The sequence below is a fragment of the Corythoichthys intestinalis genome, chromosome 16 (assembly GCF_030265065.1).
Source record: "Corythoichthys intestinalis isolate RoL2023-P3 chromosome 16, ASM3026506v1, whole genome shotgun sequence".
NCBI classification, from domain to species: domain Eukaryota; kingdom Metazoa; phylum Chordata; class Actinopteri; order Syngnathiformes; family Syngnathidae; genus Corythoichthys; species Corythoichthys intestinalis.
Genome location: NC_080410.1, coordinates 21076054 through 21090556, shown reverse-complemented (window position 1 = coordinate 21090556; position 14503 = coordinate 21076054). Strand labels below are relative to the sequence as shown.

The 14503-nt window shown below is 38.6% G+C and overlaps 1 protein-coding gene across 3 annotated transcripts in view; it reads right to left on the bottom strand.

The window, feature by feature from the left end:
* The window catches only part of cacna1ia (calcium voltage-gated channel subunit alpha1 Ia), a 284448-nt gene that overhangs the window by 29829 nt on the left and 240116 nt on the right, over positions 1-14503 (bottom strand). For all 3 annotated transcript variants that reach the window (XM_057860633.1, XM_057860634.1, XM_057860636.1), the window contains 8 exons: positions 14234-14360; positions 13844-13969; positions 13656-13745; positions 11961-12153; positions 9907-10058; positions 8086-8195; positions 4806-4939; positions 1556-1626 (listed from right to left, as the gene is read on the bottom strand). In XM_057860633.1, the coding sequence (XP_057716616.1) occupies positions 1556-1626; positions 4806-4939; positions 8086-8195; positions 9907-10058; positions 11961-12153; positions 13656-13745; positions 13844-13969; positions 14234-14360 (1003 nt within the window). The remainder of the gene's footprint in view (positions 1-1555; positions 1627-4805; positions 4940-8085; positions 8196-9906; positions 10059-11960; positions 12154-13655; positions 13746-13843; positions 13970-14233; positions 14361-14503) is intronic.

The window sequence follows — 14503 nt, the reverse complement described above, 5'->3', positions numbered from 1 at the left end:
TTTTAAAATTAATCACGTTAAAATATTTGATGCATTTAACGCACATGCCTCGCTCAAACAGACTAAAATGACAGCAGAGTGTAATGTCCACTTATTACTTGTGTTTTTTTGTGTTTTGTCACCCTCTGCTGGTGCTTGGGTGCGACTGATTTTATGGGTTTCAGCAGCATGAGCATTGTGTAATTATTTACATTAACATTAAAACATTAAACATTATGAGGGGTTTTAATATAAAATTTTTATAACTTGTACAAAAATTTATCTTTTAAGAACTACAAACCTTTCTATCCGTGGTTCGCTTTAACAGAATGTTAATAATGTTAATGCCATCTTGTTGATTTATTGTTATAATAAACAAATACAGTACTTATGTACCGTATGTTAAATGTATTTATCCGTCTTGTGTCTTATCTTTCTATTCCAACAATAATTTACAGAAAAATATGGCATATTTTATAGATGGTTTGAATTGTGATTAATTAATTTTTAAGCTGTAATTAACTCGATTAAAAATTTAAATCGTTTGAGAGCCCTAGTTTTTTTCCCCCCCAATACAAAATACAAGGTCCAAAATGTTGGGTTTGGATGAAGTTGCTCTGGAAGAGCTCATCATCTAATCCCTTAAAATTCCTTTGTGATAACCTGAAACACAGAATACCAAGCAGTGGCGCTGGAAGTGGGGTGCTGAGGGTGCTGGTGTTGGGGGGGGAAAAAAAGGCATTTTGGTAGATTGATATATATGAAAAAGTGACCTGACACCTTGCTTGCTAACGGTTTACGTTGAGTAAGGCGCTATTAGCAGGGAAAAGCAAAATATTGACAGAAGAGGCGTTAACATGGCACAAAAACAAATTAGCAATTTTTTGCTTTACAAAAACAGCCACATTTTCTAAAATTCGAGGTTGAAAATGAAGATGCCTGCCCTTTGGTGTCTTCAAATAGGTAAGGCATTTTAGCCATATTATTGTTTGTTATTACTTTTGAGCACTGTTGGATATTTGTGTGCAATTTATTTTAGTGCTGTGAAAAGACGGTGGTAAAACCAAGGTTTATTGGCCATTTTAGATTTTAAATGTGAGCGGTTATAGACATAATTTGTACTGGGGTGGCCAATTATATAATTTCTTTATTTTCACTTCTTGTAGGACAGGTGTATCATTAATGTTGTCCGCATCCAACATGTTTTATTGGGCTAAATATTAATATGTAGACAAATGCCAGAATTTTTTTAGCGTTCTTTCTGCCACTTTACTGATGATTAATTGTTTAGCCTACTTGGGAGACAAACACTTCTCTTGGGAATGGTCAGGAAACTTAGGTCAAAGAAGACATACGGTGGAGAACAGGATTTGGTTTTAGGAAGCCTGCAGTGTTTTGAGAACAAACATTGTTGTGACACGATATAAATGTGAAGCATAAGTGAGTCATCTATTAGAAGTTGCTTGGTGACAGAAAAGCAAGTGTGTCACACCGTATCCTGAATTCTTTGAGAGTGGCTTTCTCAGACCGAGAAGAAATGTTTGTATGAGCGTGTCTGTGTAATATGTTCGTGTACCTGAGGCAGGGCTTGGACCACTGTATCCAATAGGGCTCTCATTCCTGTCGCCATCTTCAGCAGCTTCAGGACTGTGCAAATGTATCAGAAGGGAACACATTAAATACGAGCACTGAGGGACAAAATATGTCTCAATTACTAACACTGACTCTTATAACACAAATATCAGCTCATAATTTGCAACACTCATGCAAGTTCACATTCATGTATGAAGGTGAAATATGAAATATTGACATTTTATTGTTTATATGTATAGTTGTGTGTAAGGAGTGCCCGACTGCCCATTAAGTGTGATACTAAACAACCAGGTTTCTACTTATCTAACTATTTTTGAGAAGGCATCGATAAGTGGATCATTATGCACCTCTGTGGCAGTGTAGCGGAACTCATTAATTTAATTTACCATCACCGAATCTGAGTTTCTCAGTTCCAGAGTAATAGAGCCATAAGACAGCAGACAAAGACCAAAGAATGAAAGGCAAGCAGAATTCCATCAAAATTTGGTAAAGCACAGATTACCATTATAACACTGTTAGCTTGGCATATGCTTGTTCAATGAAGGAGGTAAAATGCAGACATGGTCTTTAAAGGGAACCTCAGACATACAGACTTGTAGGCTCTAATAAGCCACACTTTTTCTCTTTTACTAAAATATGTTATTAAAACACATAAAATATTGCCATTGATTTAAAAATCTATAAAATTTAGTACATGTTTTGATCTATGGAGGGCGCCATGTTTTATGCACGCAATGGACGCTCAGGGTGATGACGTAGTCTGTCACTCACAAGACGAACACTAGCGGTCTTCTGCAATTCCTTCTACGTGGCGAGACGTCCAACACATGCGCACATCGGTTAAAAGTGGCGAATACTCACTATTTGTGTTTTTATTGAGTCTTTTATTACCTTTTCAGTTCCTCAAAATACTTTTTGCATGTGTTTCCCTCTCATACTTTTAAGCATTGTATTTTCTTGTGGTAGCTTTAAAGCAGATTGTTGATCTTTTGACCACATTAGTCACGTAGCGTACCACCCTTAATTTATATTACTACGCTTAAGTATTTTCTTAAAGCATCTTTAGTATGTTCTGTCTGTATGCATCTAAACAAAACAAGCGCCTGCTCCGGCGGGGCACCCTGCCCTGGGCTTGGTGGGCCGCTGGGGGTCCTGTGGTGTGCTGTGCCGGCTGGGGGGCTGCGGCTGTGGGTCATGGGCCGGGTGGGCGGACGGGGGTGGGAGTGGATGTGGGGTTGGTGGTGCGTCCCCTCTTGCAATCCCTGAGGGCCGGTTGATGGGTGCGCGGGTGGCCTGGGGGACCACCCTGGATCCCGGGGGGGGTTTGGGTTTGACGATGGCTCATTTGCTGGGCTGCGGGAGGAGGGATGGGCTGCGCGGAACCATCCCCCCCCCCGTCCGCCCCGGGGATCTGGGTTGGTGGCGTCTCTGCTCGTCTGTGTGGTTGTTGCGCGCCTTGTGGGGCTCGCGTGCGGCGGAATGTGATAGGGCGCGCTCGGGTGGGGGTCCCGGTGCCGGTATTGGCGATGGGGCTGTGTAGGGTCGGTCACCAATGGGCTTACACTCACAAAGGATTCACACGATCACTAGGTTCTAGATCACAGAACTGATTTGTGTACACTCTTCCCCTTTCAATCACTTAGCTTATAGATACCCCCACCCCCGTCCCCCTCTTTCACTGGTCAACAGGCCCCCACATGGTGTTAACCGGAAATACATCTAGCTGAAGATAGCACCAAAATATTAGTAGCTAGTCAAGACGTTCAATGTATTTCTTGTTGTTGTTTGTGTTTGTTTCTTTTCTTTCTTCTCTTGTGTTTCTTTTCTTCTGTCCCCCCATAACCTCTTCCTGTTTGCTGCTTTGTCATAATAAACGAGGTATTTTGAATGATCACAATGGGAGTATGTCAGACTCTCAATGTGAAACATTAAAACTGTTCAGACTATCCAGGCACTTAGACTTCAAAACATGAACAAAACAAGCGCACGGTAGTATTTTGGGTATTTTCACCTCTTGTAGGACTTTTCGTCAGTGTAGCACATTTTGGCAGAACTCCTTTTTTTCCTACTCTAATCCCTTCTCATCCCGTCTTTCTTGTTTATTTTGCTTTTGCTGCTCGTTTTGTGAAATATCGACATTGCTGTCATGCTCATTAATGTTCTTCTCGGGTTCAAATTGAAAAGGTTGAACAGATGACATTATGATGCTCTGGAAGCTCGGCAAATTAACCATGTGATGTCACCGCTCTGCAACATCAACAACAATGGCGACCTACTAAGCTATACTAATTTTACAGATTGTATAAAAACAAAAACATCGAGAGGGGTTTTCCATATCAAATTATTTGAACTCATAATAACGTTTATCTTTTAAGAACTACAAGTCTTTCTATCCGTGGATCCCTTTAAACTGTTGGCGCTTTGTTTTTCCACACTCTAGGTTCTGCTTCCACAAACAGCCGGTTGCCCCTAACACTTGCCACTGAGAGAGTCGAAAGAGGAAACGGCCCAATGCACTGGTGAGATGCAGCTCACTGGTTGTCAATCTAAAACCCGTTGCACACCGCCAAACACGACTGAAGTTGACCACTGCGAAAAAACCTACTGGCCCTCTGCAACAGAAAAATCCTGAGCATGTATAGGGCTACAATACAATACAATAAAACACAATATATTATAAAGGAATATCTGTATTCTCTACATTTTTGTTTTGCAACCACACAAATAAAGTATTGTTTATTTGTGTGTTGTACCTTGTCACAACAAGGAAGTGGGTAACAGTAAACAGTGCACTCACATACAGTACATATGTTGTGATGAGCATGTAAGTGTCGATTTTATACATCTAACTTGCATTTTTAGGATGCCCTGTTGTTTCTGTTTTTATGGTACTTGGACTTTTTCAGTTAGCACACAGCAATCGTACAGTAAAAAACGTATGACCAATGGTGACGGTTCAGTCGCACACAGCATTAATATAGAAAAACGGTGACAGTTCTGTCAGGTCACTCATCATTTACCAAGCCATAGGACTACAGTATATGGGAATGGGATGGTGGTCAACAAAATGTGCTATTATTTAAACTCTTAGGGAAAAATGACTGAGGCATGTCAGTTGAGGCAACGACTGGAAATATTTTAAAATTATGGGGAAAATTGCAGAATGTCTCCCTTACAATTTCAACATTTCGACTACTACTCACTGTGTTGTTTCTTTCAGACATGATGCCTACCTCGAGCTATCCTCAGTACTCTCATGATCCTGATAATAGTGGGATTGATGGGCAGTGCAGCGCTGATCTCAATCTCTTCCAGTGTGATGCCCATCACAGACAGAAGAACAATGGCAAGATCAAGTTGGTTCCACCTGACACAAGATAACACATAGTACATATTCAGTCAGTGCTGCTGCTAACCCTTTAGGTGCCCTGAAAAGTCAGATGCATTAAAACCATAAGCGGATTTTAAGGGGGTGGGCCCTTGATGGCCGAAATGTGTGATTGCATGTAATTGACTTCCATATATACTGTATATAAAAGTTGTAAAGCAATAAAACTGCAACAAAAATGAATGAAATGAACAAAAAATATATTTTTTCTAATGGGTCAAAATTATTTTTTTCAAACAGATCATGTGACTAGCAACTTAGACAGTCATTTGCTTTGCATATAATTTTCAACAAAAAACACAAAAGGATTGCTTCAATCAAAGAAAACATTTTCAATGAAAAATTCAGTGTTGAAAAGCAAATTTGTAAATCTCAAATATTTTTTTGCAGTCAAAAACTTTTTCCATGATTAAATTTTTTTTTTTTTTGATTGTAGTGATTTTTCTTTTTGAAAATTTAGATTTTTTTGAAAATTCTATTTTTTTTGGGCCCAAACACAAATCAACATTACTTCAATCAAAAAAGTTGCTTTTTTTTTAGTTTTACATTTATTTTTGCATTCAAACATTTTTTTTTATTGAAGCGAATTTTTTGGTTGAAAATATATATTTGGATTGAAGCAACTTTTTTTGATTGAATAATAAAGACACAAATCTACCTCCATATGGCTCCACCCAGAGGATACAATTTTTGACTGGGGTAACTACATTGGCACGACACCGGCGGGCGTACCATATTCAATGGATGACGATCTTGGCGAAAAGTATTGCCTAACCAGCCTGATTTAGAATTCCCCTTTAGAATGAGGGGAAACAAAAAAACGCTCATTGTCAACTTATTATTATAAATTTTCTTGTAAGTAAATTTTATTGCTGACACTGCGTTTCGGGGTCATCAATGTGTTGTGCCCCACCTGCCCCAAAAGTCAAATTCTGCTTATGATTAAAATGTTATTGCTTTGCAGTTGCAGTGGTACACTCACTCACTCACTCACTTAACCCATACATACACTTTTTTTTTTTTTTTAAGTTTCCCATGTCTTTCTCAATAATTTGTGAATGTCATTACAAAAATATTTCACCAAATATATGTATTTACTCAAAATATTCCTAGACAGCTTCTTGTGATGCCCCTCAGAAAACATACGCACAGTGTTTTGCACGTGAAGGGAGTGGCAACTCTGTATTCAGTGAGTAGCAAATACGTAAGCTGTTCCCTGTGTTAACTGATCGCTCATTGTGATTGTGTGCTACACCATATCATTTTTGAATAGCTGTTCTATTTCATTTGTCTTGTCGATGGATTACTACATTCTGGGATGTTCTAGTTAATTGTTTGAAGTGGTCATCATGGTGCATGTAAAGGCTTAATTCTGGTCTGGTGGTAGTGCATGATTAACTAAAACTATATTTACAGTAACTTATCCTTGTAACGACTGTAACAAGCATTTTTCTTCTGATCATTGAAAGTTCTTAAATGTAGAGGTTATACGAGGTGTTTAAGTGTTCCTTTCGGTTCTGTGGTAATTGATCAGCAAATCATTTCTTGGCCTGCACTATGTGAATGTTTACTGTAGTCTTTGTGTTGCAGTCAGTTTGCTACATTGTAGCTTTTGCCAGCGATCGATAGCTGCTCTTTTTGTGATACACTCAAGCTCTTTTTGGCCAGTGTTACTTGATACCTGGCTGTGGTCTGGCCATTTTACAAAATTGCACTTTGATAAACAACAATACTTAACAAAATCTCTGCTGTAAATTCTCAATCTAATAGTGTTCACTTCTGTTATTTCCTTTTGTGTTGTAAAATAAGACTTGCTTTAAACCTTCAATGGCGTTAGCTCGCTTCCCTATATGGCACTTGATCTTATCGTGGTAAATGTAAGTCTCTGAGTGCTTTATCTCCTTTAGAATGATTAAAGTAGCAGTTTTTTTCCCTCAAATGGAAGACAAATACAATGCCCGACTCTGAAGTCCAATAAGCCTCACAACATAAATGTTAACATCCACATTTATAGTTGCCATGTTAATGTGTCCCTGGCTGCTGTTAATGTGGCCTGACAGCCACTCCAGCCAGAAAATTATGACACGATGTACAGTGACCACTCATCTTTTGTTAACACTTGAAAATACATTTTGACACATTCATGTGTGATTCTTTCAACATCCACCCAATCTCATTTTGCGTTTTCCACCCATGAGTCCTCTCATTAGTCCAGATTAACATGCTACAGATGTGACAGACATACTCCTCTATTATTATACCTCTCTTTTTCTTCGTCCCATTACAAAAAAATTGTCACTGTGTTATAATCACTTATAAAATTGCAACTCCCTTTAATCAGACAAACATCAAATGGCCATTATGGTACATACTAAACATGGTGTCAGTTGTAAAAGCAACTAATCTTAGTCATAATATGATTAGTCTTACACAATTACATGGGATCAGTATGTGATTACACAAGAAAACTATATATTACATTATAGATTAGACTGGGAGTTTTTGAGACTCTTTCTTATTCAACTTGAATGGTAATAAGTCTCAAATCTGACCCCACTGCACATAAAAACTCAGTAGATGACTATTTTCAGGTATAGAAAGCAATAAAATACAGAATATACGATCAAAATACAAAACCAGATTAGTGACAATACATTTAAAAGCTGTTTGATATATCTTGAGGGATAAAATTTAACATCGCTAATACATGTAACAAAATATTTTTTCCATATAATTGATTTTTCATAATCCATGCTTCACATGTAATATAATTCAAAGCAGATGTTAAATTATTTAGAAATTTTCATATACTAGTCATCGTTCCAATTAAGTATTATCATTTCATGTTTTTCCTCCTCATTTGGTACAAATGATTTCACTGGTTAGACAGTGATGTAATGTAAAACAATATTTCCCTAAAATTTCCCCATGTAAAGTTTAGTGTGGAGATAAAAAGAGGATGTTCACAGTCAGGCTACACACTGAAACAACATATAGTAGTTGGCAAGATTTTCCTTGTCAAGCAAACACAATTGTGAGAATAATGTGAAGGAACTCACTTTTAAACAGCGTAGCACATGTAGACAAAAAAATGACATGAAAGCATGAACTAATTCACACAGCACCTGTCTTTGAAGAAGCGACGGAAGCCGAAAGCGATGAGCTTGAGTATGGATTCCAGCACAAACGTGGAAGTGAAGAAATAATTGCAATACTTCAGGGCGAGATCTAGAGACTGGGAAAAGACAGTCAAGAGGCACGAGTGTGAATGTGTGTCCGCGGACAGCCAGATTGGAGAAGTATCAGCTGCACCAAGCAGTCAGGAACTGTTCTGGATTTGTCCCCATTGTTTGGAGAGTAAAAGGCAGGCAGGCTAGAGGCATGAACACAACATCATCTATTCAGAGGAATGCAAACAGCCACACTTAACCATTAATTGCAGAAGCATGCATACAAAGTACTTATGAGAGTTATACTGCCTAAATTAGTGATTCAAATTTAAACTCAAAATAAAGATTTAATGCTATTATGCTTACTTTGATAATCACTATTGAAAAAAATGATTTAGGAAAAAAAAAACAATTCGAAAGCATTTAAACTTAACTATGAAGACATTCATCTCAAGGCACAATAGTGACTTTACCAAGAACTTGGCATCCCTCTAAATCAGGGGTGTCCAAACTTTTTGTAAAGGGGGCCAGATTTGGTGTGGTAAAAATGTGGGGGGCTGACCTTGGCTGACGTCCTTTACGTAGAACAATATATTTAAGTAAATTTTAGCAAACCATTCTGTGCGTCACATTATTTTTTTTCAATTTATTGTTTCGAAAATCTCGCAACTAGGCTTTGTGGCGTTCTCTTTCAACTCTCAGGCTCTTGCGAAATACTACTGTGAAATTAAACCCGCTTCAAGTTGCTTTAATTTCTCCCAATGTATCTTCCCTGTAATCTTGTCGTACATGTCAACGTGTCTCGTTCGGTAATATCGCCTAACATTGAACTCTTCAAAAACAGTGACTGTCTCTTTGCAAATGAAGCGGACACAGTTGTTGCGTATTTTAGTGAAGAAATAGTCCAATTTCCACCTATCCTTGAAGTGTCGGCCGTAGCAGTCAACTTTTTTTTTTTGTTGATTGTCGCTATTTTCGAAAATTGGGAGTAAAGGGTCAAACGGGGTAATGTTGGTTAGAGTGCTGCTGCCTTTTAGTGGGTAAATGAGGAGCAGCATTTAGTGTGTAAGCTACTTCATATGCTGGTAGCAGTACTGCTGACCAATTTATTAAGTCTATGTGTGGGCTAGACGTTACTGATTTTAGGACAGAGGCTGGGGGGCCGGATGAAATTTGACCACGGGCCGCATTTGGCCCCCGGGCCGGAATTTGGACATGTCTGCTCTAAATGTATAAGAAAACTAACCTAGATTTGAAACGTCAACATGAGGCAGACGTGTTGCCCATTGTGTGTGTAGGTATTTTTAACCTGGCATTTGGACAGGAGTATGTATCATTTTTCCATTCACTATGCCTGTATATCTGATTTGGGTCAGGTTGGTCTTGGTTAAATCAATGGTAAAAATTGGCATGGTGTCTTATCTGAAAGCGCATCGCTTTTGTTCACCTCTTCTGCTGCTGAAAATGCCTCATTACCAGCGATTGGACAGATATTGTATAGATCCTCACATCAACTCAGCAGTGCAATCAAAGATCATTGTATTGGCATCAGCGACTCACGACATAGTCTGCCTCCATACAGCTTCATTAAGATAACACTGCAGTGGAATCCATCAGCCATTGTTTTCAAATAACAGAACGTCCTCCCCTGAGAATAAGCTTTTAAAATGGTATTACTACATTGGGATAAAATCAAGAACAAAAGGTGAAGTGAAAGCATAACATATAAATCATAGCTGGACCATACGCTCATGCATAGAGTAAATTATATCTTACGTGAGGTTGATTGTAGTGCTCGAGGGACATCGTGATGACGTTGATGCAGATGATAAAGGTGATGATGAGGTCCAGGTAGTGGTTTGTGCACAGTGTATGGATCATCAGGCGCACATTGCTGTAGCTGGCATAGTAGGGAAGCTTTTGGGCTTCTGTTGGTGTAAAGATGCATTTTATTTTTTTTCTATTTATCGTTAAAAATGTAATAGTTGCACCTTATCATCCTGTATCCCCTCCCAAAAGCTCAGGAACAACATAGATTATTGCATTTTTCTGACTGTCCCAAATACTGTATACACTTAGCTGATACATACGGTACATTTTATATGTTAGAGTTACAATGATAAATTTTCCTCACTTCAACTTACAGTGAAGAAAATAAGTATTTCCCCACCATACTATTTTGCAATTTCTCCCACTTAAAAATTATGGAGGAGTCTGAAATTTTTATCGTAGGTGCATGTCCACTGTCAGATAGTGGAAATAATCTATAAAGAAAAAAATCTAGAAATCATAAAGCATGATTTTTTAAACAATTTATCTGTGTGATACAGCTGCAAATAAGTATTTGAACACCTGTCAATCAGCAAGAATTCTGACCCTGAAAGACCTGTTAGTTCACCTTTTAAAAGTCCACCTCCACCCCATGTTTTATCCTAAATCAAATACACTTGTTTGAAGTTGACAGCTGCATAAAGACACCTGTCCACCCCATACAATCAGTATGGCTACATCTACACTAGGAAAGATAATTTTCTCCAGGGTATTTTGCCAACTATTTGTATACCTGTCCACGCTAACGTTTAAGGTGTGTTGCCTGTGACCATTTGGATGATTCAGAGGAGTCAAGGGAGCATGTTTTGTGGTCAGATGAGAGCAAAGTAGAACTTTTTGGTAAAATATACTGTAGGCACACTCATAGTTTTTGGAGAAAGAAGAATGATGAGTACTATTCCAAAAACACCATCCCTACTGTGAAGCATGAAGGTGGTCGCGTCATGCTTTGGGGGTGTTTTTCTGCGCATGTGACAGGATGAGTGCACTGTATTAAAGAGAGGATGACTGGGGACCTATGTTGTGAGATTTTGGGGAACAACCTCCTTCTTTCGGTCAGAGCATTGAAGATGGGTCGTTGCTGGGTCTTCCAACATGAAAATGACCCCAAGCACACAGCCAGGAAAACCAAGGAGTAGCTCTATAAGAAGCATATCAAGGTTCTAGCATGGCCTAGCCATTCTCCAGACATAAACCCAATAGAAAACCTTTGGCGGGAGCTCAAACTCCGTGTTTCTCAGCAACAGCCCAGAAACTTGACTGATCTAGTGAAGATCTGTGTAAAGCAGTGGGCACAGATCCCTCCTGCAGCGTGTGCAAACTTGGTGAAAAACTACAGGAAACGTTTGACCTCTGCAACTGCAATCAAAGGCTACCGTACCAAATATTAACATTTATTTTCTCAGGTATTCAAATACTTATTTGCACCTGCATCACACAAATAAATCGTTTAAAAAAAATCATACATTGTGATTTCTGGATTTTTCTCTATAGATTATCTCTCTCACAGTGGACATGCACCTTTGATTAAAATTTCAGACCCCTCCATTATTTCTAAGTGGGAGAACTTGCAAAATAGCAGGGTGTTTAAATACTTATTTTCTTCACTGTACTTTCAACTGAAAGAATGTACAGAACTGAAATATTGTATCTATAAGATCATCAACAAAATAGATGATTGATAAATAGATGAAATTATATAACTTTTTAGCTGCATCATATTTTGTGCTCGTATTTTATACCCTTCTGACAGTGTAAAATTGTTAAGTGTCCCACCATACCTAATTTATTATCCACTTAAAAGGCTTTCTTGGCACTTGTTCCTCCACTGAAGCTTTATTATAATTATTTTCTGTTTTTGCTTAATCATGGTGACATGGGGCACCAAAATCATGCTTTCCTTAACAATTTTTGCATGATATATAGTATAGTGTAACCTTCATCAGACTTTATATTAATTAAAATTCATCCTGCCATTGTTCTCGACTCCCTGGCCTTACTTCTCCTCTTTTTTTCCATACGCCGCTGACGTTTCTCCTCACGCCTTTTGGCCTCCTCCACCTCCTGGTGCTGGCGGCATTTGTGAAAGTTCTCCACTACTACGCCAACAAACATGTTGAGGACGAAGAAGCTCACGATAAGGAGGAAGGAGATAAAATAGAGCAGCATCCAGGGGTTGTTGTTGGTCACCGGCTTTGGTATTTTGTTGAAGGAAGTGAATGATGTATAGGTTTGGTAGGGTAGAAAAAGAGAGAAGGTAGAGGGGGATCATTTAGACATGGATTTAAAATTTACAACACGGGTCCCCAACCGCCGGGCCGCGGACCGATACCGGTCCGCACAGAAATAATAATTTATTAACGACTGCATTCTGGCCAATTTAACTTTGGCGTGTGCCCCTTAACACAACAATATCCCTGTGTACTCTAGATATAATACTACAGGATAGAATGTCGTCATAGAAATCCATTGATTGGACTGCTAGCAGTACATCTTGTTTTGTATATCTATGAGCGCTTGTCCTCGATAATGATGTATGACGTAGGACGGGAGCATCACATTTGTTCCCGGAAATAATTAGCCCCCACACTAGAATGACTGAAGAGCAGATGTCTTTGGACAGATTTTTTACGGGGAAAGGGGCACTTGACGAGCCAGAAGATGAGCCTACAACCTCGAAGAAAACAAAATTTATGCTATTTCCTAATTACTAAAGTCCCACGAACTGCGAAGGAGTGGATTCGTGACCAGTATGTGAATAAACCGAGTGATTCGAGCATGTCTGTGCAACAGGAATATCAGCTTGTAGAGATCGCAAATCACGGCGACCTTAAACGTACATTTGAGACAACAACTCTATCGAGGTTCTGGATTAAAGTCATTTCGGAATATCCTGACATCGCTAGGAGAGCACTGAAAACTGTGCTACAATTTCCAACATCGTATCTTTGTGAAGCGGGCTTCTCTCACTCTCCCATATCGGAACCATCTCGTCTCAACGAAACAAGCTCAGGCCTCCCACTGATTCAGCGGGTGAGTTGTATTTTCCCTGCACTTAACACGATGGGGCTAAAACAAATGTTATTTTATATTTGCTATATTTTTCTGCCGAACATTGCCGGTGTTCTGACAAATTTGACATGCGCGTAACGTTAAAAATGACCGCGAATGCAGCGATTCCAAAGTACACACTATCTTTCTTTAAAGAAAGGAATATTAACTTACGTTTGCCATGTTAGCTGCACGCAACAACTGCACGCAGCTCTCTCACTTAACGACTTCGCAGTGTCGTTAAGCATTAATTTACACCATTTTCGTGTTGCACATGTATATTTATGATGTAAATTTATATTTATTTTTTATATTAATATTTTTTTTAGCACCGTTGGATAACATTGAGAGTCCAACTGAATATAAAAGAGGGATTTTTTTCATCGCCACAAAAGCTTTGGGAGCAAAATTTTGTAAAGGTGCAAAATTTGACAGAACACCGGTCCGTGAAAAAAAAGACCCAAATCACACCGGTCCGTGGTGCAAAAAAGGTTGGGGACCCCTGATTTACAGTATTGCAACAGTGATGTACCGGTATTTACATTATATTTTGTAAAACTTAACCAATAAACTGTAAAAAAAAAAAAAAAAAAAAAAAACTTGTTTGAAAATACTGTAGTGTTTTTTTAGTGAAAAGGGTTCACCTGTTGGTCCACACCCACAGCATCCAGGCCGTGATACATGATGTTGACCCAGCCGTCCTTGGAGGCTAGTACAAACAAGGACATCAGAGCCTGAATGATATTTGGGAAAAGGAAAGGAAAACACACATTAAGCTAAAATATACTGTAGGCACAAAAGTCATTATAAATTGAACAAAAGCAGCACTGACCTGCCCCAAGTTGTCAAAGTTGTACTTATGGTGAACCCACTTGTAGTTGGCTTGTATGCAATCTGACTTGTTAGTGATGTTTTTAACATCAATCCCCAAGCAGTAGAAGAACTTCCCTTTAAAAAGCTGTTACAAAGGTAGACCTCAAACATATGAGCACTGGATAAAATGACACTATAAAGTGACATAATGAAATGATCTCAGGCTGTTATTATTGTGCTAGTTCTGTAAAAAGGACTGAATAAATGTGTTACTTTAAAGCGACATGCTGTCCTTGAACACTGATTAAAGGGTTTACAAATTGTGAGAATTAGCAAAAAAGTGATTTTCTGTTAAAGAAAAAATGCTCTTATACACTTTAGTGTATTCATGTCTTAAAATGTCTACTACCTGAACACCAAGAATGCCAAAAATGATGAAGAAAGCACAGCAGATGAGGACAATGTTTCCGATGGGTTTAAGCGAGGTAATGAGGGTCTCCACCACAAGCTTCAGACCTGGAGCTCTGCTGATCACCCTATGAAGAGATGGGTGGGGGCAAAGCAAAACCACAAGTGATTGATAGTCTGCAGTCAAAAATACAAGCCTAAAAAAAAAAATTAAAAAAAAAAAAAAAAAAAAAAAAATCATGAATCGATAAGTCTCCGATTTAAATGTCGG